Source organism: Nelumbo nucifera, chromosome 3 (assembly GCF_055504915.1).
Source record: "Nelumbo nucifera cultivar China Antique chromosome 3, China Antique-T2T, whole genome shotgun sequence".
Taxonomy (NCBI): Eukaryota; Viridiplantae; Streptophyta; class Magnoliopsida; order Proteales; family Nelumbonaceae; genus Nelumbo; species Nelumbo nucifera.
Window position 1 is genome coordinate 30817031 of NC_142651.1, and position 27193 is coordinate 30844223.

A 27193-nucleotide genomic window follows, 5' to 3' on the forward strand; every position below is an offset into this window, starting at 1 on the left:
AGGGGGGGAGGAATCAGCAGCTGAAACCTTACATCAATCAATTAATTTGCTCATGGTCACCACAAGAAAACCATTTCCTAGCAGGGGTGAGAATCACCCCGAATTAAGACGCATGGGCATGATAAGATATGCCTACAAAATTCATCTTCCAATCATCAATTTTCTTTATCTACTTTTTCCAAATTTATGGGGCCAATCTTTAATGTTTAACCACCATCAGTGTTTCTAGCCATGCTTGGGCGGCTACTGCGCGAGACATCCCCCAGCCCAAAGACGTCGTGTCCTTCAATTCCCCACAAACACAACAAAATAGTCCCTTGACCTCAAGACCTCGAGCCCGCGCAAGTTGATTGAATGGTTTGTCTTGTTTTGGGGTGCATTTGGAGCCATGGACCTACCCACCTGCGACCTGCCTCACCCTCGATTAAGTAATGAACAAAGCCAATTAGGGAATTAATTCGAGTAGGGCCAATCCAGTGGGGTTTGAGATTTTCTTTATTGAGCATCTCCGAAAGGGCAATAATTTAGTAGTAATTCTTTGATCCATAAATCTTTTAGTGTTTTCTCCATTTTTTTCCACGTGGATGCTGATTAATTACTGGGTTTTCTTTTTATTCTTCTGAGTTCTCTCTCTGTAAATATATATAAATGAAAGTCATTCAAACTAATTGAACTCTGCTTGCATCATCATCACTGTATCACCTAAAAGCCCTTCCAATACAACTTGCAAAACTTTAATTTCTTCGGCTGCAAAGGCTTTGTGGGCCCTAAAAAAGAAGGGAAAAAGCCCTTCTTCCTCGGCATTATGCCTCTATATCCAGCTCTTATTTCTTCTGAGCAACCCCAAAACAACTTCAGTCAATCAGCACAGCATGCAGGGGAAGCGGGAAGTGAGCAGCCTCTCTCTCTCTCTCTCTCTCTCTCTCTCTCTCTCTCTCTCTCTCTCGTTTATTTATCTAGAAGTGAATCTAGTTTCTCCTCTCTGACTCCCTAGCCAGAATTTGTTACTGATTCAATATAATTGTTTGTGGTTTTAAGGTCATGTGGCCAAGATTAATAGCTAATAAGATCCTCCGAAGGAGACTGGGTGGCAACAATTTCGTAGCAGATTTTCCGGACAATACCGAGACTTTGCTGGAAATTCCAAGCTCACATCATCAATCTTCATCCCCTAAGAGAGACTTTAGTACTCAGAAGTACAAGTAAGCTCTAGATGTTTAACTGTTTCACCATCTCCCTCAACTCTTTCTCCAAAGTGGTGCATCTATTATCTTGTGTCTACTTCCACAACTTTTGAAATACTGCCAAGTTTATTATAGTTCTAATATGGGTTTTGCTTTCTGATTTTTTTTTTATAGAGTATTCGTTAGCACATGGAACGTCGGAGGCATAGCACCAACCGAGGATTTGAACATGGAGGATTTGCTCAACACCCAAAGCAACCCTTGTGACATTTACGTTCTTGGGTAAATTCACAATTTCATGGATGAAAGTAAGTTGAAATATTACCAAGAAATAAACTGATTCTGGTATTTACAATTTATTCAGTTTCCAGGAGGTCGTGGCTCTAAACGCTGGCAATGTTCTAGGCTCTGAAAACAGTAGAGTTTCCATGAAATGGAATTCTTTGATCAGAACAGCTCTGAACAAGAAAGCATCTCCCTCAGATAAACGACAAGATGCTAATAAAATAGAACTACAGAAAGTTTATCCTGTGAAGGATGACAGTTTAATAGAAAGCAATGCCCCACGAGATTATCGATGCATAATAAGTAAGCAGATGGTCGGAGTACTGGTATCAGTCTGGGTTAGAAGTGACCTCCACAGATACATCCGGCATCCAAGCGTCTCATGCGTGGGTTGCGGTATCATGGGTTGCCTTGGAAATAAGGTATTTTACAGTGTTAGTTTCTCAAAAGAATTTGCAGATAGAACTATTACTGTTAACTTCATAACTTGTATGACCGAGGTGTTGATGCTTATTTTAAAGATTTTTCGTTCTTATATATTTGTGAAATATATGGTTATGCAGGGTTCAGTGTCCGTTAGATTTTACTTGCATGAAACGAGCTTCTGCTTTGTTTGTGGTCATCTAGCTTCTGGAGAGAAAGAAGGCGATGAGAAGCATAGAAACTCAAACGCTGCAGAAATATTATCACGGACAAGCTTTCCTCGCGGCCCTTCACTGGATTTGCCAAGAAAAGTTCTAGATCACGAGTATGTAACTTATATCCACTAAAACCACCAAAGGAATTGATCTTCATATAGGTTCAGTTTATCTATATTTTGATCAATATCTTTCTGAGTTGTTTCTTTTCCTGGTATTAGTTACTGGAACAAGTTAATATTGTTACATAAGCACACACACACGCACAGAGAGAGAGAGAGAGAGAGAGTTGTTAAAAACTTTTTAGGCCCTGGGCTAATAGGAGATTATTCTATGACTTGGAATGGATAAATGAGTTGAGTAGATAGATAGCTAAGCCACTGGGAAAAAAAGAAAAAAGCTAACTTGTGTGCTACTAAAGTGGTAAACCATCTCTTTAAGCTGCATTTGGTTTGATATATAGAAGAAAAGAGAGAAACAGAAAATCGGGGGATCGGGATGCTCTTAACTCTCTCTAACTTTCTGTCTCTCCCTTTTTTCTATCAAACCAAGCATACCCTTATTGATTCAACTATCTAAGTTCTTTTCTTAATTATTGAAATAAATACTATTTCACTGAACAGGTGGAATTTTTGCTTCATAATGAAAAAAAAAAAAACAATTTCCTTAAGCTAACTAGTAACTACCACAAATTTCAAATTATAAGCTTGGAGCAACTTAATTGGAAAATCTCGGCTAACTGTGTGTCTGGTCTCATGCAGTCGGGTAATTTTGCTTGGCGATTTGAATTATAGAATCTCTCTATCAGAGGCCACGACAAGATCGTTAGTCGAGAAAGGAGAATGGGATGTCTTATTAGAAAATGATCAGGTATTAAATAGTTTTCCCTGCTATATACAATTAAGCTTTCTTCTAAATGAATCATTATTCTGAGCTTGAGAATCCAACAATTGTACATAAATGATCTTCTGAAATCAAATCTCTTGTTACATAAAGCTAAAGACTGAGCTCACGGAGGGTCATGTATTCGATGGATGGCTTGAAGGAGTTATCAAATTCAGACCCACATACAAATACTTTCCAAATTCCGATGTATACTATGGCTGTGTTCAAGGTAGAAAAGGCGAAAAGAGACGAACTCCTGCTTGGTAAGTAGTCATCAGAAGTAATTTCTTGATCATCAAACCAAGTAATACAAATGCCTTAATTAGTATGATGAAAGCAACTCATGAGGAGAGGGGATTTGCAGGTGCGATAGGATTCTTTGGTTCGGCCAGGGGTTGAAGCAAAACCAGTACAGTAGAGGTGAATCAAAGCTGTCTGATCACAGGCCCGTCTGGGCAGTTTTCACCACAGAGGTCGACGTCTTAAGAACCTCCAAAGGATTTGATAGCTGCTACTGCTTGTCACACAGACTTTAGCGAATACCAACCAATTTTGAGGTGTACCCACGAGTTGGGTTTTTTGTTTAATTAATGGTAGATCGATCAAGTTTCCAGGTTTAACAATAAGCAGCATTTTTTATCATGCTGTGAGTCTTTGAGCTTAATTAATATGAGAAACTTCCAAAGATCATTATTGTATTAGCTAGCTTGCTCTTAACTGTACAGTTAATTATCATTTATCTATCTTCTTTTCTATGCATCCAAGTTTCTCGATCGATCCCTTTTTCTTCTCCTTTCGCCTCTACTAAATTTTAAAATTGCTCTGATTCTATTGTTGCAAAGTCCAAGCATTAAGGCTCAGTTTGTTTGCAGTACAAATTTAATTTACATATTGGAGTAAATGCATGGAAGTGCAAATTAATTGGCAGAGTGTGAATTCTGGTTTACTTTTGCATCAATTTTGACTGAAGAACAATGATGCAGTCCCCAACTTATATAGAAGATAATGGAAGCAAGGAAAGGGTTATTTGTTTGGAAGAGAGGTAGGAAGAGAGATGATGCGGTTCCCACTTTATATAAGAGAGAATTGGATAGGAGTGCAAATCATAATTACAAACAGAAGACTGAACCGGGTGTAAAATTTTTATTCAGGCTCAGCTTGGAAAGAATACAAATAATACAAATTTATAGAGTGCAAAACCTTATATTTGCATTTGTACTCTTTCCAAACTGAGCGTCAGTTGATATTTGCACTGCAATCAAACAGAGCCTTGTTTAATTAAGTTCAATTTGAAATGTAAAGATGTCTCACAGAAAGATGACATCACCATTACGATACATTTATGTAGCTCTCTAACTCATTGATCGACACCAGTAGAAGAATATGAACCATCCAATCTACATAATATCCAACCCAACAAAAGGCATGAATTTAAATAATGTCTCAACTATTCCAGTATTTGCTTGAGTTTGAGATAGTTTTGGAGTGGGGAAAAGAAACTAGCTAGTGATGCATATTATCTAGACCAATACAAAGCGCGGTGGGTGTGGATGAAAAGGATGTTAATTATTTAAATACCAGAAAGGAAAACTATAATGCATGGAGTTTCTAAAATATATATATAGTAGAGCTTGTTTTGTTGTGGGGGATCAAGAACCTATTTGTCTTCCTATTCTTTTGACTTCTGATTATTTATAGGGACTAGTTTGGTTTGAATGGCATTTTCTATTTCCTATATGGTATATGTTAAGACAAGACAAGAAAGTAAAAACCTAAAGTACAGAAAAACAGGGCCTAACGTGGAGCTGGAACCACCATACCATTGTTAGGATTAGGAAATGCTGAATCTCCAATATTGGGCTTCAATTATAATTGTAAAAAACCGTCCAGATTCAGCTGGTCGAATCTTAAGGAGTATGAAACCAGCGGACCAACCGGTTTTGTCCTCACCTGTTTGGCCCATATGGGTTTGGTTGTCTGTTTCTGCATTTCCTTGTCGCTCTCTTCTACTACTTCTTTCAAACAAATTAATGCAGATGCATGAATCAGTGTTAAAACCATTTAACCTCCTTCTATTCCAAGGTTGAGCTCTCTTGGGCAATTGAGCTTGCACAGTTGTGCCCTTTCTCGCTCTAAGGTTGAGTCTTTTAATTTCTTAACACAAATTAGAAAATAAAAATAAGGGCTGGAGATTGTTTATAAATCTTAGCCCTATCTTCTTGCCCATCTTACCAGTTTCGTGGTCTCCCGTTGGAGAAATGATAGAAAGATTTCTCAGGATTTGGATCATTCATTTACGACCTAATCTGAACAGGAATTCAATGTTTAATTAATTTTATTTTTTATATTCATTTTCCAGAGGTGACTAACTCATTGTCACCGACATTTTTTTATGTAGAGGGAGATCCCTAAAAGGACAATATTGCTGTTGAAAGATGAAAATCAGAAATGCATTTCTGTTAAGAATTAAAACAATTGCTACCTTTAATTTCTTATGGTCTCTGAAAGTTGACATTCATAAGAATCTTACGAGTTGCAAATGGACTAAAATTTTCCTGCTCATTTTATATCACATGATGCTTTCAGAAATAGTCAAACCAACTTCTCAGACTGTTAGGGATCTTAGGCTGCATTTGGCATTCCTTATTGTAAGGATTTATCTCCTTTTTGCAATTAAAAAACTCAGTGTTCGTATAAAGGGGTATTTTAACTGCAAAAAGTAGATAAATCTTTAGAATAAGGAATGCCAAATGCAGCCTTATTAGCTAATTTCCCCCAGCCCTTTATGAGAGAGTATTTGGATTCAAAAACCAGGGGCTCAACTATTCTAGTCAACTGGAACCTATCACCTAGGCTAATCTACTGTAATGGATGAGGAACCAAATAGTATTCCCGTTTCTACAGGGAAGTGTTTGGCTATCTGATAACAGACTGGTCCTACCAATTATCTGTCTACCTGATATATAGTCGACTTGACCAAAAACCATTGTATTTGCAGTTTTCCATTTCATTTAGACTCTCTTCTTGGTTTTTTTAACCCTAGTCACTTCCTAACTTGTCTAGCAACAAACCTACACTTATTTTAGGCTCAAGGGGAGATTCCTAATCCAGTCTAAACAAATAAGAGACAGCATTGATGTCCTCACCTAAACTCTCATCCCTTTGATTATCTTTATCCTTATAAAAACCCTTGATTTAGACTACGAAGGAGGTCCATTTAAATAAACAGGCATGTCTGTCAAGCTGCGTAGGTGGCCGTTGGGACGTACTCCTTATCCGGACGAGTGACACGTCCCCAAAGTGACAGGCATGCCTCCGTCTATTGAGAGACGTGAGGGCAGACTGTCGAAAGGACAGGGACTGCGCCGTCAGTTAGGGACGTGGCCCAGTCTGACTTGGTACGGCCTATTAAATAGAAGCTTCCTGAGGAATGCTCGTGCGGCCCACTCGCGGGCTACTTTGCAACGAGCTTCGAATACTTCAGGAGTACCCTTAATAGAATTGGTCCTCGGATGACTTGCCTTGTTCGGGAGCTCGGGCGAGCTGACTTTCTTAGCTCGCAAATTAAATTTTGCCTCGGAATGTCCCTTGAGGTTGCTTGGGGGACCTGGAGCTCGCATTGTGGCGAGCCCCTCCTTTCCTCCGCTACCATGTAGCGAGCTGCTTTATGAGCCCATCACTTAGCCACACTATACCACAATGCTGAGCCGTCGCTTACGCTGAGTCAGCGTCCACGTGTCGCCGTTCTATAAATCGGGCCAAATCATCCTTCATCACAATCCATCATCGCAGTTTCTACTGTCTACGTGTCATTTAAAATTTAACCAATACTAAACCCAACCCAAGTTGCACCCTTACCGTGGGCAAGAATTTAATGCAATCTGTGACGATGCTACATGATTACAGGCTATAAGGGTGATTTTTTGACCTCATACAAGGAATAATGGAATATAAGTTGTGAAGGCTATTTTCCAAGTATGTACTGTAGCTTCTTTTGCTTGTAGTACAACTTTATTTGCATTAATACAGATATATATATGAGTGAAAATAAGAAGAATGCATGTTCCAGTTCACTTTTCTGAGAGATGATTATTGAGGACCTGTTTGTTTTTGGAATTTTGAGAGAGGGAAAACTTGATCAATGGGATTTTAGTCTCATTGACCAAGATACATATGTTCTTTTTTTTTTGGTTTATATGGAGTCCATGGAAAATTTATTTTTACTAGGTATCACTTACCCGGGTGAATGGATTAATAGCATTTCCACCTAGGAGGGAATTGCCAATGGTTGGATGGAATAAAATTGCCCCTTTTAATAATGGCATTTTATGGCTAAATTGGTCATTGTCTTATTTATCTGAAAAATAAAAGAACATGAATAAATGCATTTGTGTGGCCAAGTATTTCCCAAAAAACACTTACCAGGGTAAATGCATTTATTTGGATAAATAACTTCCCGAAAAACAAACAAAACCTTAGTGTAATGTAGAGGTGATCAGGCCGGGCTGAGCTTACAACCTATGATAAGGCTATAGCTCAGGCCCAGCCCAAACCCTAGGCCTGAAATATAAGTCTAAGTCCAACTATCCAAGTATTAGAGGCCTGGCCAGGCTTTGGGCCAATGATAATACATTACAGTCAATATAGATAACATTTTATTACATGAAATATAACATATGTATAAAATATATTGCATAATTATATAACATATATCATGTTTTTCATTATATAATATGTATATATTATGGATAATGCAATATATAAATGTATTGTAGCCCAAGCCTAAAGTTTTGAACCCAAACCTGACCCACAAATTTCTGGGCCTAATATAGGCTAAAGATGGGTTGGGCTTAAACACAAAATCTAGGTCCAAACCCAGAAATTTATGTACTGGGATTAGGCTAAACTAGAAATAATTATTCCTAAATCCTAATATGATGGTAAAATCTCAAGCTGACAAGTATGAAAATGCATGTTTTAGGTTTTTCTTTTATTTTTTTCGTTTGAATTGGGGTATGGATCATGTGAGTTTATCTCCCCATAAGATAAAGTGCTTTATGCTAGCCACTAGACATAGTCAAGGGATTAGAGGGATTAGCAACAGGTGTACAAGGGGTCCACTGGTACAAAGTTGAGAGCATGCCTTTTCCAAATTTGAACCCATGCCTCGTTAAGAATTCGGATTAGCTAAACGCTTTAGGTGTTCAGTGAGCTGTGGAACCAGTGCAAATACCATATGTACAATGGCAATAGTAGAGTCTGGTTCAGGTTAGATCTGGTTGATCAAGGGATCAACCCTAATCCAATTCGTAGTGAAATCAGGTTGGAAAAAGTCAGCCCTAACCCTAATCCGGTTCAGGGTTCGGGCTAACCCGGCCCAAGTTGCAGCTTACGATTCACCCATCGCAAGACCCAATATAACTCGGACCAACATTTGATAATGACTTTTTCTTTAGATCATTATTCTCCAGTTTTATCTGTTTTATTTCAAAATAAAATCTGAAACGGAACCAAACTGGGATTTGCACTGTTGTACTTGTTGGGAGCGAAAAAGAAATTACATTGCAAACAACTTCAGCAAAGAATATGGGATTGGATGAAAAGTCTGGATAGGATTGACTGATCAAAGATTCCAAGTCATTGTGTTTTCAAATCAAACAGGAGAGAAGAGATCGACTTGAGAGTTGAGACTTGATTTAGTGGTGGGCCCAAGCCCAACGTGTATTATCCAGCAACGTTGTAATAATTGATTTGGTTTATATGATCTGCGTAAAAGGACTGGTCGACGCTGCTTCATGAAGATGGGCCCACCACCACACAACCAGTTCCAGTTGAATTTGATAGATTTGCAAGCCCCGTGCACTAAAAAGTTAAAAAATCGTGTTTTGTATGTTTCTCCAAAATTTGGGTTTTGTCCTAATTTATGTCAAATATGAATTGCCTGTCCTAAAGCAAATGCAGTGTAGATTCTCCAAAATTGTATTTTTATTCTTTTTCTATTGATTTATTTCATCTAAAAATTTTAGAATATAAAAGTAATAGATTTGCAATATGATATTATAAATTAATAAAAATCAGTATATACATAAATGCAATATGATATTATAAAACATATTGTCCAGCTCATATCAGCAGCCCCTCTCCAATGTACATTGATATCCTTCTAAATTTTCTGCATTTTTTGTATTTTTTAAAACATAAAAGTAATGAATTAAGGCCATGTTTGATTTGTGGGAATAGGGATTTGGAATTAGAATCAGAATTGGCTATTCCGGTTCTAACTGTTTGTTTGGGTGGAATCGAAATCTCATTTACATTCTTTCTAGAATGGTATTCTCCTATCTGAACCAAATAAATTATGGGAATGGACATGGGAGAATGGGATTTCAATTCCACCCAACCAAACAGTTAGAATCGGAATAGCCCATTCTGATTCCTATTCCAAACCCCTATTCCTATGAACCAAATGGGGCCTTAATTATCATTAATTCCCATAGACTTTAGGATTCGCTTGGTTCGCAATCAGAATCGGAATCAAAATGGTCTATTCCCATAGTCTATTTGGTTTAGACAAGAATAGGAATGAGAATTGGAATTAGCATGAATGAGGTTTCATTGTAGGGAATGGCCATTCCCCTCAAACGGGGGAATAGGATTCTTATTCTGTCCAACCAAAGGTCCAAACAGTTGGAATCAGAATAGCCCATTCCAATTCTGATTTCAGACCCCTATTCTTGCAAACCAAATGTGGCCTTAGAGACATTGGGAATTTAGTTATTATTAATTGAAATGCCTATTAATTATCTTTTCAATAATTTAATTTAATACTCCATTTATTATATTAGAAATCTTATTTAATATAACAAACTAGATAAAAATTTTAATATCTAACAATATTAAAAATAAATAAATCAATTAATCTCATTCCTAAAGAAGATATTATATATTATTAATTCTATCCCAATTTAATTTTATCTTAATCTAATACTCCATTAAAGATTTCTTGGATATCTAATATATATATCAGGCTACAACCCCCACCATTCAAACACGTGGCTTTTTCAAATTTAGACACATGGCATTTTCTGAGCCCACAACCCACCATCACCATTTAGACGTGGCTCTGTCATTTTTTAGAAAGCTAGACACGTGGCAATTTTTCTGAAAAACTCCTATTAAAGCCCACAACCCACAGGCTACAACCCCCCACCATTCAGACACATTGCCTTCTCATTTTTTTGGAAAGTTATACACATGGCATTCTCTAAGAAGTTACTATTAAAGCCCACAACCCACTACCACCATTTTCAATCCATTCCTAAAAAATGCAAAAAATGCAAAAGTGGTTATCTACAACCACTTCTACCTACATTCTACCAATCTCAATTAATCATTAACCCTCTATGTATCACAACAAAAGAAAACTATTTATATTCTAATAATTATTGAAAAACTATTTTTTGAAATAAATATTTCTTGAAGTTTTAATAATTATTTAAAATATTAATAAATATAAATTTAACATTATTGATTCCATAATGTAAATTTAACATTACTGATTCCACATACTTAATACGGGGTCATTCACTAGCATCTATAAAAGGTTATAAACTATTGAAGTAGTCCATATTTTTTGAAATATAGCATTACCACGTCAGCATGTGTCTCCCATCTCCAAACCCCCTCTTCCTTAGACACGTGTTCTGGGGACCATCGACCACAAGGCCGTTAAACCACGATTTTGGGAACCACTTAGGAGACGACATATGTATGATCACACACACATGGACGTGACGGGATCTTCTCCTCACAAATAGGTGCCTCACAAGCACATCCACCGTAACATCTCCCATAAATAATAACTAAAAAATACGGGAGATGTTCCCAATGCATGATAAGATGTGCATGTGATGCGCTTGTGAGGTGCCAGTTGTGAGGAGCAAATCCAGACTCCACATAGACATCAAGTACACAACTGATCGTGGTTTCCCTTATGTGTGGTCAAGTGTTTCACCTTAGGCTTAGGTGCGCTCTCAAACAAGAGTTTTTATTTTTTAATATGAGTCTCACACAAAATCCTTTTGGGTATGAGGTCGCAATTAATGGTAACGAGATCTGCTCCTCACAAATGATCGCAATTAATACAGTATGAGATATGTTCCCAATGCATGATTGGATGTGCATATGAGGTGCCTGTGAGGCGTCAGACGTGAATAGCAGATCCAGCCTCCAATTAATGGGACTCTATTTAGTAAGAGTGTCACCTAATTAGATCCACTTCCTTATTATTGTTGGATGCAACTCGTGAGCCTCTAAAGAAGTCTCCTATTTGATCAAACTGTGGGATTTTCTTTTATATTGTATTGTAATGTTTTGTCTTTTCTCAACAATGGATAAGCTTGATTAAAAAATAGTGGTAGTTGTAATGGGTTCTCCCGGGTGATTGGAAGGCTGATTGGATTCTATGTTCTTTGTTGTGCTCGGAGGATTATCGGTTTCTATGATGGCACACTTGTAGTTTCGTTTTTTTTTTGTTTTTTGTTCGGATCTAGTTTTACTGAATATGAAAACTGGTTCAAGTATTTTATTTTCCTTTGCTCTAATTTTTATTCTTATATCACAAGTTGTCTCAGTTCAAATTAAAGTTGATGTCGTTGTGTCTAGGATTTGTCTACAATGGGTAAATACACCTTTGTTTGCGGTGTAAACACATTCTTACTGGGAGCTGATTAGGGGCTGGGACAGGCTTAACACCAATAATAAGGGCTTTAATCTAGGTTCGGGCCCAGCCTGGCCCATACGCCGAGCCTAGAATGCAAGTTCTGGGCCCATGATATGAAATAATAAAATTTAATTTAATTAAATATTGTGTAAATATAATACATACAAAAAAATTACATAAGTCAAAATTAAATTGGGTTTAAGTAGACTTTAGCCTTTATACCTATGGCATAAAAAACAAGGCATGAGGTTCATTTAATTGTTAGATTTGATTTGGATTAGGTTGTCTATCTTTTTTTATAGAGAAAGGCAAGGCCTTCATTCCTTTCTTGATCTGTGGGATTTTGAACAACATTAAATAATTAAATAATTAGTGGCTTAGTGCAACCATTGAGTACTTTCCCTGTCCCACATTGTTTACGGAATGAGAATGAAGCCTTTGTCTTATAAGGCTTTTCTCAGGAGGACAAATCTCATACTCGAAGCGACTCAAATATATATATATATATATAATTTTTGGGCTTGATGTGGATTAGGCCAGGTTGGGCCAAGAATGATCTCCCCTACTTTACACCGTGGAGTATATTAAACATTGGTTCAATGAGAATGAAAAATTGGACTGGTGCCTATGTTTGATTTCCTCTCTTGTCGTTTAGCACTCATAGTGTAATTTGATTAGGTAACGATGAACGATATAGATGTTTCATGGATTTTTTGCAAAAAAAAAAAAGACCAAGTTTGGTCAATTGACAATTTCAGTTATGTTTTAGAAATAATAGCAATTGAGTGAGTGGGAGAAAACATGAAGTTTTTAGGATAAAATTACTCTTTTCTTAAAAACATAATCCATTGAATCTAAAAAGCATTCATGTTTGGTTCGTCTTCTCCAAGTTCGAATTCGACTCCATTCATTCAATCTATGGCTGGCTGAAAGCATCGACTCCATCCATTCAAACGACTTCAAATTGGGAAGCATCGACTCCATCTGACTGGGAAGCATCAACTCGATCGATTCAAACTACGGCGGGCAGGGAAGCATTAACTCCATCCATTCAAGCGACTTCAAGTTGGGAAGTGATGGAGGATGATTTGACCTGACCTACTGAGATGATGACACGTGGACCTGACTCAGCACGAGCAACAGCTCAGCAGCATGACCTGACCACAACTAAGTAACGAGCCTGTAGAGCAGCTCGCTACGTCATAACTCGCTATAGGGGGAGCTCGCTACAACACGAGCCCCAGGTCCCCCGAGCTACTGAGAAGGGAATACTCCAAGACTATTTCAGCTCGCGAGCTAGGGAAACTAGCTCGCGAGCTAGGGAAACTAGCTCGCTCCAACACCTGGGCAAAAGAACTACCCCAAAGACCAACCTTGATAAGGGTCGCCTCGAGGTACCCCTAAGAGCTTGCTACAAAGTAGCTCGCGGCAAAGATAGCTCGTTACGAAATAACTTGCGACTGAGTGATGCGACGCTCTCAAGAAGCTTCCATCTGACAAGACCGTACCAGTTAGACTGCGCTACATCTCTCGACTGGCGGGGCAGTCCCTGTCCTTTCTACAGTCTGCACCCACATCTCTCGACAGATGGAGGCGTGCCTGCCCTTTGGGACGTGTCACTCAACCAAGCGGATGGTACACTATAACGATCACCTACGCAGACCTGGCAGGTAACGACTGAGACAGGAGCCCAGTGGCGGTTATGCCCGATTTGACAAGAATGCCCCAATAAAAGCCTTTTAGGCAAAGGGGATGGATATATTCGCATTCACTCACTCTGAACTTGGATTACCTTACTTACTCACGAGTTAACCTCGCGAGCACAGTGATCTAGCGCGACCTACACTCTTAGCTTTTCATACTCTTTCCTTCCTCCCCAGTGTTCTAACTTAAGCTTTGAAGTATTCCCGCCGGGCAAATCCTCAGGAATCCTTCTTCTTCATCTTCTCAAGTGTCGTCTGTTGCCAACAAGGAGCTAGTCAGCAGCCAGTTAGGAGTGCTAGGATCGTGCCGCATCATTTGGCGTCGTCTGTGGGAAATGCTTCTAAAAGCCTTCCTCCAAGCTTTTATAGCTCCTTCTTCCAAAAACTTAGCATTCTTCATGGCTTCTTCCAACAATGTCGGACGTGGCAACAGCCAGAACGCTCCTGGGGAGCAACCCCAGCTGCCTACTGCCTGCATTGGACAATTTACCGTCCCCCTCTCTACGGACGGAGTTCCTAGTCTGAATGCGCCTCTTATAGTGGCACCTGCCATTGCTCCGCTCCCTTCTACAGTAGGAGCAACCTTTGTTGAACCCTCAGTTATGCCCCCAACGGCCAACCCGAACCAACTAGAGGACTTGGTGCAATGCATGCGGGCCATGCAGGCTCAAATGCAATAGTTTCAACAATTACAACTCTACCAACAACAAGTGTTGCACCAAGTTTCCCAATACCAGTACCAGCAGCAGTTTCCCTATCTGCCTCAGGCCCAGCCGTCGCTTCCCCCTCGGCACTCGGCCACGAAGCATACCAAGCCCTCTCGCCAGAGTGAGCGGCCTCATCGGGGAGAAGCCTCCCAGGTCTAGGATCCAGCCAAGAGCCAAGCCTCTTCCCGTAGCAAGAAGGAGAGGCCGGCTACCCCCGCCTCGCAGCCTGTGGGCGGGTTAGGGGCCTCTCAGCCAACAAAGCCCGTGTCACCACAGCCTTTGCAGTTCGAGCTCCCACTCGCGAACAATCCGTTCGAGGTCCTGGCAGCGGACTGCAGACAGAGCCCTTTGGTCCAGAGTCGTCACCAGCGGTCCGAGCCTATCGAGCTCGGCGACACCGAAGCGTCAAGCACCAACGCCGACCCAGCAAAGCAGCAGCGGAAACGCCGGCGAGCTCGCCGAACTGCTTCCAGAGCCTCTCCCGAGCTCAGAGGAAAAGAGGAGGTATGCTCAGGTGAAGTGAAAACTACCCCCCTCCTCTCGGTTTCTTCCCCGCTATCTCCAGAACTCCTTGTTGTCCCCATGCCAAGGGATTTCAAGCTCCCTCCTCTGGACAAGTATGATGGGTCTTTCGATCCAAATGACCATGTGGACGCTTTCCAGTCCCAGATGCACCTAGCTCGAGCCAGCGAATCCTGCACGTGCGTGGCCTTTCCACTACCTTCAAAGGAGTGGCCTGCACCTGGAGCCGAAATCTCGCGCCCGGTTCGATAAGAAGTTGGGCGCAGTTCGTGCAAGTTTTCACCTCCCACTTTGTGACCGACAAAAGGTGCCCGCGAACTCAGGAGAGCCTCCTCGGCATAGTGCAAAAGGAAGGGGAGTCCATCCAGAGCTACATCAAGCGGTTCAATGACACTTGTTTGCAGATACCCGACTTGGATCCCGCAGTTCGTCTCACAGCAGCCAAGCGAGGTATCACCCATAAGGAGTTCAAGTGGCACGTAGTTGTCAACCAACCCAAAACCGTAACCAAGTTCCTTAAGCTTGCGGATCAGTTTATTGGGACTAAGGAGGAGATCAACCAGAAGGGCGAGTAGGCCCTAGAAAAAAGAAAGAGGGAGCTAGAACTTCCGTCTCAAGGAAACAACAGGAAGAAGAAGGACATAGCTCAGGGGGCGAGGCCAGTCCAGCCCTCCCAAGCCCCAGCAGTAGAAAGGGACTACACGCCTCTCAACACAAAACGGGCTGAGATCCTCATGGCGATCAAGGACGCTCCATACGTGAAGTGGCCACCTCAGCTAAAGGCCGATCCTAGCACTCGGAATAAAAATTTGTATTGTAGTTTTCATAAAGATCACGATCATAGTACCGAAAGTTGTAAAAACCTCCGCGATGAGATAGAAGAACTCATCCGTCGCGAATATTTACGAAATTTTGTACAAAGTAATAGTAATAATAATAAAGAAGGTCGACAAGGGGAACAAGGTAGAGACACCCCCGAGTCCAGCAGGCAAGCAGAGCAACCGTAGAAGCAGCCCCCCGAGGAGAGACCAGTCTGGGGGATCATCCATGTTATAGTCGGAGGCTCGATCGTGGCAGGCTGCACCTCAGCAACAGCTCGTGCATCAACTCGCGAGACCGGCAGGGAAGGGCAGAACCCTCCAAAGTGGCCAAGGACAGAAGACTCCATCTTCTTCACAGAGGACGATGCATGCGGGGTCCACTACCCCCATGACGACGCGCTCATCATAAAGGTGAAGATCAATGACTTCGAAGTCAAGCGAGTTCTCGTCGATTCAGGCAGCTCGGCAGACATCCTCTTCAAAGCGGCCTTCGACAAACTTCAACTTCAAGAGAGCGACTTAAAGCCCATGAACACTCCCCTGGTGGGCTTCAACGGAGAGGAAGTTCGGCCCCTAGGAAGGGTGACAGTACCTGTGGAAGTCGGCACTTGGCCTAGCATTGTGAGGCTCAACCACGACTTCTTGGTGGTCGTAACCCCCTCCCTGTACAAGGCCATAGTGGGTCAGCCGATTACCCATGCTTTACGAGTTGTGGTGTTCACCTACTACTTGGCCATGAAGTTCCCCACGGACTTCGGCATCGGGGTAGCGCGAGGTGACCAGCTTAAGTCTCGCAAATGCTATGTCGCCGCCCTCAAGGGAAAAGCCAAGGTGGTTGACAACCTCAAGCTGGAGCGACCTACGAAGCAGAGCGAGGAGCGAGTTGCGCCTACGGAGGAGACCGTCTCTATCCCAACCTCGATAGAGGACCCTGCCCGAGCGCTTCAGATTGGTGCTTCCATCGAGGAGCCCCTGCGATCCGAACTAGTACGCTTTCTACTTAAGAATTTAGATGTTTTTTCTTGGTCCGCGGCAGAAATGCCCGGCATAGACCCCAGTATCATAACTCATAAGCTTAATATTGATCCTGTAGTTAGGCCCGTTAGACAGAAGAAACGCAACTTAGCCCAAGAGCGGTGGAGGGCAGTCAACAAGGAGGTCGGGAAGCTTCTTGCAGCCAATTTTATCAGAGAAAGTCCATTACTTGAGCTGGGTGGCCAACCCCGTTCTGGCGAAAAAGGCTAACGGTAAATGGCGCATGTGCGTCGACTACACCGACCTCAACCGAGCTTGCCCAAAGAACTGCTTCCCACTCCCCAGAATTGACCGCCTAGTGGACGCGACCTCGGGGCATGAGTTGCTGAGCTTTCTAGACGCCTACTCGGGCTACAATCAGATCAGGATGGACCCAGCCAATGAAGAGAAAACTGCCTTCATAACCGAGCTCGGCCTGTACTATTACAAGGTCATGCCCTTCGGATTAAAAAATGTCGGGGCAACCTTCCAAAGACTTGTAAATAAACTGTTTGAGCCATTGATAGGGCAAAAGGTGGAATGTTATGTAGACGACATGGTCATCAAAACCCAGCTTTCTTGCAACTTAATACAAGATTTGAACATGGTTTTTGAAATTCTATGTAAATTCAATATGAAGTTGAACCCAAATAAGTGTGCCTTTGGAGTCACTTCGGGTAAATTCCTAGGGTACATTGTGAACCGGCGTGGCATTGAGGCCAACCCGGACAAAATAAAGGCCATCGTAGATATGAGACCACCTCGGAAAGTGAAGGAGGTTCAGAGTTTGAACGGCAGAATAGCCGCTTCATGTCCAAATCGGTAGATCGCTGCCTATCTTTCTTTAAGGCAATGAAAAGCAAAGGGTTCGAATGGACCCAAGATTGTCAGCTCGCATTTGACGAGCTCAAAAAGTACCTCGCTAGTATACCGGTCTTAACCCGGCCCGAACAGGGCGATGTTTTAGAACTGTACCTCTCAGCCAGCGACGAAGTGGTCAGCTCGGTACTAATAAAAGAAGTAGATCGGGTCCAGCGACCTATCTACTATGTTAGTAAAGTGCTGTAGGGAGCAGAGACAAGATACCCAAAGATAGAAAAACTGGCCTATGCACTGGTTATCGTAGCCCGAAAGCTCCGCCCGTACTTCCAAGTTCACACTGTTACCATTCTCACCAACAAACCTCAGAGGCAAGTCTTACTCAAGCCCGATGTCTCCGGTCGACTGACGAAATGGTCCATTGAGCTCAGCAAGTACGACCTCCAATATAAGCCGCAGACTGCTATTAAGGCCCAAGCCTTAGCAGATTTCGTTGCGGAGTGCACTTTCAGCTCCGAAGTCCCTGGGCCGGTTGAGCATGAGGCCCCCAGTTCGGGCGAGCCCGAAGCTCCCAGGCCAGTTGAGTCCGAGCACTGTGAGGTTGCAGCCAGTGTGGCATCTCTCCTAGTTAGGCCAAGCGCAAACTGGGATGAGGAGCCCTGGATCCTTCATGTAGATGGCTCCTCGAACCGACAGAGCAGCAGAGCCGGAATAGTCCTGCATGGCCCAAGTGGCACAAAATTAGAGTATGCACTGCGCTTCAAGTTCGTGGCATCCAGCAATGAAGCAGAGTACGAAGCGTTGATAGCCGGGATAGCTCTAGCCAAAGAAATGAAAGCCAAGCACATTATCATCTACTGTGACTCCTAGCTCGTGGTCAATCAGGTCACAGGAGAGTATGAAGCTCGCGAACCGACTATGATCGCCTACTTAGCCAAAGTACAGGAGGCCTTGCTCAACTTCCAATCATACTTCATCAGGCAAATCCCAAGGTCGAAGAACGCTGAGGCCGATGCCCTGTCCCGATTAGCCAACACCAGTGATAACACCATGAGGACCGTGTACATAGAGGACCTGCCTCGGCCTAGCATTCTCGGGGGGGCAGAGGAGGTCGCTCTTGTCGTTCAAGTAGAGCCGAGCTGGATCGACCCGTTCACGAGCTTCCCGCTACACGGGACCCTCCTTGTAGACCGCAATGCTGCCAGAAGGGTAAAGCGCCAGGCGTCCAAATATGTCATAATAGATGAATGACTGTACCAAAGATCCTACACGCTCCCCTACCTGCGCTGCTTGCGACCTACCGAAGCTGAGCTCGTACTCCGCAACACTCATGAGGGTCTGTGCGGCGGACACTTGGGGGGTAGGGCCCTCGCCCAAAAAGCACTACGATAGGGATACTACTGGCCAACAATGAAAGCAGACGCCATTGAGCTCGTCAGAAAGTGTGACAAGTGCCAGAGACATGCCAACATCCACCATCAGCCCGCTGCCAATCTCAAGTATCTCACTAGCCCGTGGCCTTTTGCACAATGGGGCACCGATATACTTGGACTATTTCCACCAGTAACAAGCCAGAGGAAGTTCCTAGTGGTCGCAGTGGATTATTTCACCAAGTGGGTAGAAACTGAACCCCTGTAACAATCACAACCCGAAACGTTCAGAACTTATTTCGGGCATGGAATATTGTCAACTTAAGGCAATATTACCTGTAACTACTGAGTAAACCATAACTCACTCCCAGAGCCTAAGGGCCAAAATGCCAAGCTAACACGGCATCGGCGCAACAAGACCCAGTCACCTCCATGGCTTGGGCAAAATTCAAGGGTAGACTATAAGTCACCCCCTCAGCCTAAGAGCTAAAATACCGAGCTAACTGAGACCTCGGCATCAAGAAAGACTTAGCCACTTCAGCGGTGAAGGCAAAGTATGAAATATCAGAGGCGTAAGTAGCTCGGGTTTAAACCCACGAAGCATAGCTCGTCTCAGTACGTTGGTTGAACTAAGGAATAACCAACCAACGCATAGTTTAGACACACATGGTAATCACTTCGCGGTACACCATAGAGATGTCTTAAACGTTAAAGGACAGCTCGGGCATGTAGCTCTGAAAGCTCAAGTGACAAGATCGCTTTAGCAAAAATAAATGGAGCACACCATACTTAGAAGAAAAATGAAGGAATTTCATTACCATTTCAAAAAAAAAAAAACGAGCTAAACAACTCGAGAAAGTTTAGCAGAAGGTAAAAAGGGCACAACCGCCCAACAAGATCTTTTCAAGACCGGGTTTATGACACCCGGGAGCCACCAGAAATTAGAGCAGAAAACCAACACCACCAGCCTCAAGGGTCCACCTCCTCCACCTCGTCCTCGTCCTCCGGAGAGTCAGGATCTTCCTCCTCCGCCTGGTCCGCCGTCTCGGGAGACAGGCCCTTCATGGTAATGCCGTCGAGGTTGAGCCCAGAAAATTTCTTTCGGACCAACCAACGGCAGAGCTTGAATCTGGAGCGGTACGAGCTCGAGCCATACTCCACTTGGAGGTCGTGATACTCCTGGGAGTCCTTGAAGTCCCAGACTGCCTTCTCTCGCTCGGCCTCCACCATGTTGTCAAAGTTCTGAGTTCGGTCCAGAAGAGTGGACTCCAAGTCCCGGACCTGTTGGCGAAGGAGCTCCCTCTCCGCTGCCACCCTCGACGATTCCTCCCTGTAGTGTGCACTCTCTTTAGAAAGCCTGGCGATCTGCGCCTCCTAGTCTCGGACGAGCAGCTCCTAGGACTCGCTCCCCTTGTGAGTGTGAAGGAGCTTGCCCCAAGTCTGATCGAGCTTGCCCTAGAGCTTCTGAATGATGACCCTCCGGTTGTGAGTGTCGCCGCAGTGGACGTGCGTCTGGAGGGCCATGGCGTGGATGGCGGTGTTCACTTGCCAACAAGAGACTGAAGTCAGGAGATAGAAAAAGAAAGTGAAAGACGAGAAGAAGAGAAGGACCACTTACCACCATACAGTGAGAGGCGGCAAGCGCGACAAGATCCCCAGGCTCCATCGCCCCCCACTTAGCGACCTCCTCGTTGCAGATTGCCCTTCGGCTCTTCCGTCGAGCCACAACGAAATCATTCACACCCTCCTAGTTCCCCACTAGGAACCGCAGGTAAGGAAATGACTGAGAAGGACCAGGAGGGATCACCCCTTGCTGTGGGAGCTCGCCCTCCTCGGGGCTAGCCCCGCCAGCACCTCCTTCAGATGGAGGCAGCGGAACTTCGGGTGACGAAGAGGTGAAGTTTGGCTCAGCAAACCCGAACTTAGTACTCCCAGATGTGGGGGTCCGGTCGAGGCGCGACCTTTTCACTTTGCGCTTCTGGTTGCTTGAGAGGAGGCAGCGCAAGTCAACACCAAACATGATGGCTGCCGAAAAAGAAACCACAAGATATCAGTTCGGTAAAGAACAAAATGTATGTATATACACAATATTACTACAGGGCACTACATGACCTAAAAAGACAACCTACCCGGACTCAGGCCGGCCTGCACGAGCTTCTCCTCGGTCAAGTAGTCTGAACAAAGGAAGCCTACCGATGCCCAGGACAACATCGTTTTCCGAGTTTCGGGGTCCAGCTCGACCCCGGGGTCTTGGATGGCGCCCCTCAATAAGTTGGGAAGGGCCACCCCTCGGGGTTACTGACCACAAAATAATTCCGCTTCCAAGCGGGAATCTTAGTGGGTAGCTCGTACAAGAGCTTATAGCCGTGGCGGGGAGAAAGGTAGTAAAAACGCCTCTCCGGTGGAACCTCGGAAGTGGCATTTTTTATACAAAGAATAGAGGCAAAAATGTCAAGGTTCAAGGGGAGACGGTACTCATAACACAAAGATATAGTCCCAACCATGTTCCGAATAGCGTTGGGATGAAGCTGGTCGATGGTGACATTAAAATGGTTTAGCACCTCCATTATTAAGGGGTGTAGAGGGAGACGCAGGCCAGCCTTGAGCTGTTCCTGGAAGATAATTATATCGTTGGGACCATGCTCCCAAGGAAAGTTGTCAGTGGGGAGGTTGTTGACATGGTCCCCAGGAAGGTGAAAATAGCGGATTAGAGACCTGAGTCTCTCCGCCATCATGGAGGAAGGGCCGAAAGTGTCGGGCTCCCTCCCCCAGGAAGTGGATGCTACATCACCGGAGGTCTCCCAAGCCTCCGGGACCTGCTCCCAAGCTCCCCCCGAGCTCGAGGGAGCATCGTCATCCTGGTTACTGCCCCGGTAGTAGGTATGGTATGGGTACCCAGACATGATTGACAGTGATTGGGACTCACCGGAAGAGACGAAACGAAGTAAACTAAGGAACTTGGGTAGACTAGATGGATGCGCAACCTCAGAATCTGAAGGCATCAAGATGGCATGAAAGGAAATGAGGCCCAGGGGGTCCTCCTATTTATAGTCACTGTGCCCCCGAATCAACGACCCAGATCGAGGCAGATTTGACGGTTCGCAGTCAAGCTGACTGCACGCCTTTTGAAACTGAAATGTGACTGGCTGCATGTATCCCATGATTGAGGTAATGACGGTTGCACGACATCCGGAGTTAAGAGCCGCTTCAGCACATTTTTGGTATTCGAAAAGCCAGAAAATCCCCTGATTCCCACACACGCATTTAATATGAGCAGTCAATCAAGTTTGAATTCTGGTCAAATCAATCCGTCACACCTCATGAACTCCTCGCGCTAAGGCAACACTCTTAGCTTGAGGAGTGGGGGGCAATTGATGGAGGATGATTTGACCCGACCTGCTGAGATGATGACACGTGGACCTGACTCAGCACGAGCAACAACTCAGTAGCATGGCCTTACCACAACTAAGTAACGAGCCTATAGAGCAGCTCGCTACGTCATAACTCGCTATAGGGGGAGCTCACTACAACGCCCCAGGTCCCCCAAGCTACTGAGAAGGAAATACTCCAAGACTATTTTAGCTTGCGAGCTAGGGAAACCAGCTCGTTCCAACACCTAGGCAGAAGAACTGCCCCAAAGACCAACCTTGATGAGGGTCGCCTCGAGGTACCCCTAAGAGCTTGCTACAAAGTAGCTCGCGGCAAGGATAGCTCGCTTCGAAGTAACTTGCGACTGAGTGATGCGACGCTCTCAGGAAGCTTCCATCTGACAAGACCGTACCAGTCAGACTGCGCTATGTCTCTCGACTGGCGGCGCAGTCCCTGTCCTTTCTACAGTCTACACCCACGTCTCTCGACAGATGGAGGCGTGCCTGCCCTTTGGGACGTGTCACTCAGCCAAGCGGATGGTACACTATAACGATCACCTGCACAGACCTGGCAGGTAACGGCTGAGACAGGAGCCCAGTGGCGGTTACACCCGATTTGACAAGAACGCCCCTATAAAAGCCTTTTAGGCGAAGGGGAGGGATATATTCGCATTCACTCACTCTGAACTTGGATTACCTTACTTACTCACGAGTTAACTTCGCGAGCACAATGATCTAGCGTGACCTACACTCTTAGCTTTTCATACTCTTTCCTTCCTCCCCAGCATTCTAACTTAAGCTTCAGAGAATTCCTACCGGGCAAATCCCCGGGAATCCTTTTTCTTCATCTTCTCAGGTGTCGTCTGTTGCTAACAAGGAGCCAGTTAGCAGCCAGCTAGGAGTGCCCGGATCGTGCCGCATCAGGAAGCATCAGCTCCATTTGGCTGGGAAGCATCAACTCTATCGATTCAAACTATGGCTAGTTGGGAAGCATTGATTCCATCTTCAAAGTAAGTGTACTAGATGACAATGACAAATCTTAATGCCAGATTGGCTAAAATAGTAGGACAATTGAATAAAGCTCATAATGCTTATCTGTGTGATTAATACCCAAACTACATATCCACTTATATGATTGCCAACAAGAACAAAGTTGTTGTTCTACAGCGATAAGCATTGAAAACCATCTGACATCACACAAACTGGATGGTGTTTTACAGAGTTGGAAACCATCTGGCATTACACAAACCACATAGTGTTTTACAGAATTGGAAATGGAAACCATCCGGCATTACACAGACCAGATGGTTTATTGTAGTTTTGAATCTTCAATTGCAATTGTAAATTTTAGCTCCTCAGGTGATAAAATAGTATTTACACCATCAAATTCATCTAAAGCCCAACGTTCCATAAATATGATTCTCACAAGTGTATAAACCATCCAGCATGGAGAAGACCAGATGGTTTATTACAGAGTTGGAAACCATCCAGCATTACATAGACCGAATTATTATTTGCATTTTTGAAACATAATTTTTTTGAATGTTTTTTGAAACATAAATAATAGTTGCAAACATCTATCCCTCTACATCATAATTACACCATCAAAATCATTTAGAACCCACTAAACCTCTTTGTTATGTATAATTCTTATATGTTTATAGACTCAGAAACCTTGTGGCACTAAACAGACTGGATAATTGTTTGCAATTTTGATTCATAAATTACTGTTCTGAACATCTATCCCCTATAGGTAATTACACCACCAAAACCATTTAGAACTCAATAAACTTATTGGTTATGTATGATTCTTATATTTATAGACTCAGAAACCTAAATTGCATCATGCATCTATTGGCCAGGTGCCATTCCACGATGCTAAAGCATACATGCCATGTTTGCGTAGGACCATAAATCTCTGCCTCTAGTGCCTCTATTGGGACTTCTTCAACATTCAAATCATTATATGGTTGCCATTTATATAATTCAAGTTCTAGATTCCTATGTATATTAACTCATTTTATGAGCTACTATATAATGATATTTTGGTCAAAAGAAAGTGTAGCTTCTTCTGCATTCAAATCATCACATGGTTGCCATTTATATAATTTTGGCAACCATTCATTTCCAACTTTCTATTGACTTCTAAGTCTTATTTTTTTTTTTACTTACATTTTGCAAATATAACTAAATCATCATTTACTTATGTTTTGAGAGGAAGGGATTTCTTTCATTCTTTAAACAAAAGAATACACAATCAGAATTTGACCAAAGAATCACATCAATTACTTAAACAATGAAATACAAATACAAAGAAGCAACAAACAAAAAATAAAATATGTAAAATCTCCCCAGGCCAGTTAAAAAGAGTTGGAGAAACAAGAAACAAGAAAAAAAATAAAGGGAATGAGACCCCAAATCGAGATTAAAAGAAGAAACCCTTTCCAACTAACTCTGGAGTTTGCGAGAAGACAAACAATCAAACAGTAATTTCGAACTCAAACTTAGAGAATGGGACCCCAAATCACTCGAACTCAAACTTGGACGGAGAATGGGATCCCAAATCGCTTGAACTCGCATTTGGATGAAGAATGGAACCCCAAATCACTCGAACTTGAACTAGGAGGGATATTGCTTTTAAGATGGAGTCTTCCCAGCCAGTCACAATTTGAATCAGTCGAGTTGATGCTTCCTAGCTAGATGGAATTGATGCTTCCCAATCTAAAGTCATTTAAATGGATGGAGTTGATGCTTCCAGCCAATCATGATGGGAGTGAGAGATCCATCACATGGATGCCCAAAACTTGCGGAATAGGGTGGGCGAATTTCAAAAATTTTCTCCCTTCAACTGGGATTCGTATTCCCTATTTTAGAAAAATCATATTTTTCAATGATCAATCTTGAACTATAAACCGAACCAGATTTGAAACGAAACAGTAGGAGAGGGATATACCTGATACAGAGAAATAGTATCTCTCAATGGAGGTGTTCATGCCCAAAGAAGATCACCAAAAACTGCTCCCACTGAAGATGACATAGTGGATGGAGGAGCAGAATCAACAGGGTCCGCCCCCTATCAGGAAGAATCCAATGGAGGTAGTGAGCACAACTTCCTATCAGCCTTTCTCCAAAGACTGATATCAAGAACACTCCTTGATCTTCTCCCACCAAGGAGATCGAACTAGCAATGAGGCGACAACTGGAGGAGAACGCAAGAGCAGAAGATGGCGTAGATGTCTTCTCTCTTGGTTATCTAAGATTTGATCTCTGGATGCTTGGATGATATCGATGGTCCGCCCCCTCCTGTTTTTATAGGCTTAAAGAGATCAGCTCCTGATCCTATTAGGAGTTTCCTAATTCAGATCATTATCTGAATTTGGACTCTCTTTAAGTGATAAGGATAAGACCCTTATCTTATCTGCAAATTAGATCAGCCTTCTCCTGATCTTATCAGGAGGTTTCTAGATCTGAATTCAGATCTGGTCTCTCTGGGTGGATAGGGTAGGACTCTATCCTATCAGCTGATTTAATCCCAGATTCGCCCCCTCTATTTAACTAATTAAAACAGGCCAGTTCGATATGGGCTTAAGCCCAATAAGTCTATATGCTCAAATTGCTTCTAAACTACTGCCTAGTTGGGCTTCTTTGTATGGCGTGGGACGCAAGCATTGATCTACACATCAGCCATATGGGTTCGGCCCAGCCTTTGTTACAAGGCCTGGCCGAATACACTGTTGTGGATAGTGCAGCCCCTGAAACCCATCACATGGACTTCTATTGGGCCCAACACTTAAATTAAGTGGTCCCTGGACCAAGCCACCTTGTAAAAACCCAGGGACTATGGGCAGATGCAAGATTAGCCCATCAGGTATTACCCTCAGTGGCCTTACACTTAAGCTCTCAGCCCATAATGATCATACACTGCCCGACAAGAGAGGACCTCTCCCTTGGCTGCAAGAAACAGTGTTGCACTCTCTGCTTATGTGGATCCCGGGAATTAAAACATTTTGCAAACATTTTAGAAACCGTAATATATATATATATATATATATATATATATATATATATACTTTTATATCTCATATAAAATATATTTTGCAAAACAAATCTCAACGATTGAAATCGGCTGCCGGCAGTCTTGGTTTCCATCAGAGAGAGTGCATCTCCGATCATTACCTTTGTCCGACAAAGGGGTTGATCCTGTCACTATGATCACCCACTTAGATGAATTCTTAGACTGTCCCAACATACCCAGGTTTTGACCCCCACTAAGGATCTCACTAATTGGCATATCAAAGACAGCCCAATCCGACATCTAGTGCAGTATCATAATCGAGTCTAGGGGTCAGGTGTAACTTCTAGTTTTGCCCATCAATCTCCAAGGTCTAGTGCAATACTGGAAATCTGGTCCGGTTCAAAGATTTAATTAATCCTATACTGCATGTGCCTTGGGTCTCACCCTGGTAACTGAGACAGGCCACCCCAACCGACTTGGTGGCACATCAGTGTCAGCCTTATCAAGATAAGTCTCCCCAGACTGACCCATCGGCTGTGAACATTCTAAACTAACACGAGTCTCATTAAGTGTCTAGTTTAAGGGTATAACACAGAAACAAACCACAAGAACATGAATCAAATATGCACTTTAGTCATTTACAATAAATGTCAAAAGTACATCATTTTGATTGTAGCTAAGGGCATACAAAGACTGTCTAACAAATCACTATTTGAATGGACGGAGTCGAACTCGAATTTAGAGATGCTTCCAGCCAGCCACAATTTGAACGAATGGAGTTGAATGAACCAAACATGTGTCCTCTTTGGATTCGGTGGGTTCTGTTTTTAACAAAGAGGTAATTTTGTCCTAAAAACTCTTTGTTTCCTCTTGCTCACTCAATTTGCTATTATTTTTAAAACATAACCGAAATTGTCAATTGACCAAACTTGATTTTTTTTTCAAAAATTCCATGTTTCAATTGTTCCCCAGGTGCTTCAACTATAATAATACCATGTTTTAGCAACATATTTATTTCATCGCATATACCATTTTTTATTTACATGAAGTCCGCGATTAAGGGTGCAATTTTTCTGGGTTGGGCTTGGACCTGAAGCCCGAACCTAAAACAGTATAAACTATTCAGGCCAATCCGACTTG

General features: G+C 43.0%; 1 protein-coding gene across 1 annotated transcript; it reads left to right on the forward strand.

Moving 5' to 3' along the window:
• The first annotated feature begins 713 nt into the window (after nucleotides 1–713).
• LOC104586498 (type IV inositol polyphosphate 5-phosphatase 9-like) lies at nucleotides 714–3745 on the forward strand. The gene is made up of 8 exons (XM_010243787.2): nucleotides 714–890; nucleotides 1039–1202; nucleotides 1359–1466; nucleotides 1549–1891; nucleotides 2033–2217; nucleotides 2869–2977; nucleotides 3104–3255; nucleotides 3357–3745. The coding sequence occupies exons 1-8, from the start codon at nucleotides 873–875 to the stop codon at nucleotides 3526–3528; spliced, it is 1251 nt and encodes a 416-aa protein (XP_010242089.1). The 5' UTR covers nucleotides 714–872; the 3' UTR covers nucleotides 3529–3745.
• Nucleotides 3746–27193: the final 23448 nt, after the last annotated feature.

Coding starts and splice junctions, on each gene's coding strand:
- LOC104586498 (XM_010243787.2), top strand. Junction 1,203..1,358: donor TTTAGTACTCAGAAGTACAA/GTAAGCTCTAGA, acceptor TTTTTTTTATAG/AGTATTCGTTAGCACATGGA. Junction 2,218..2,868: donor AGAAAAGTTCTAGATCACGA/GTATGTAACTTA, acceptor GGTCTCATGCAG/TCGGGTAATTTTGCTTGGCG.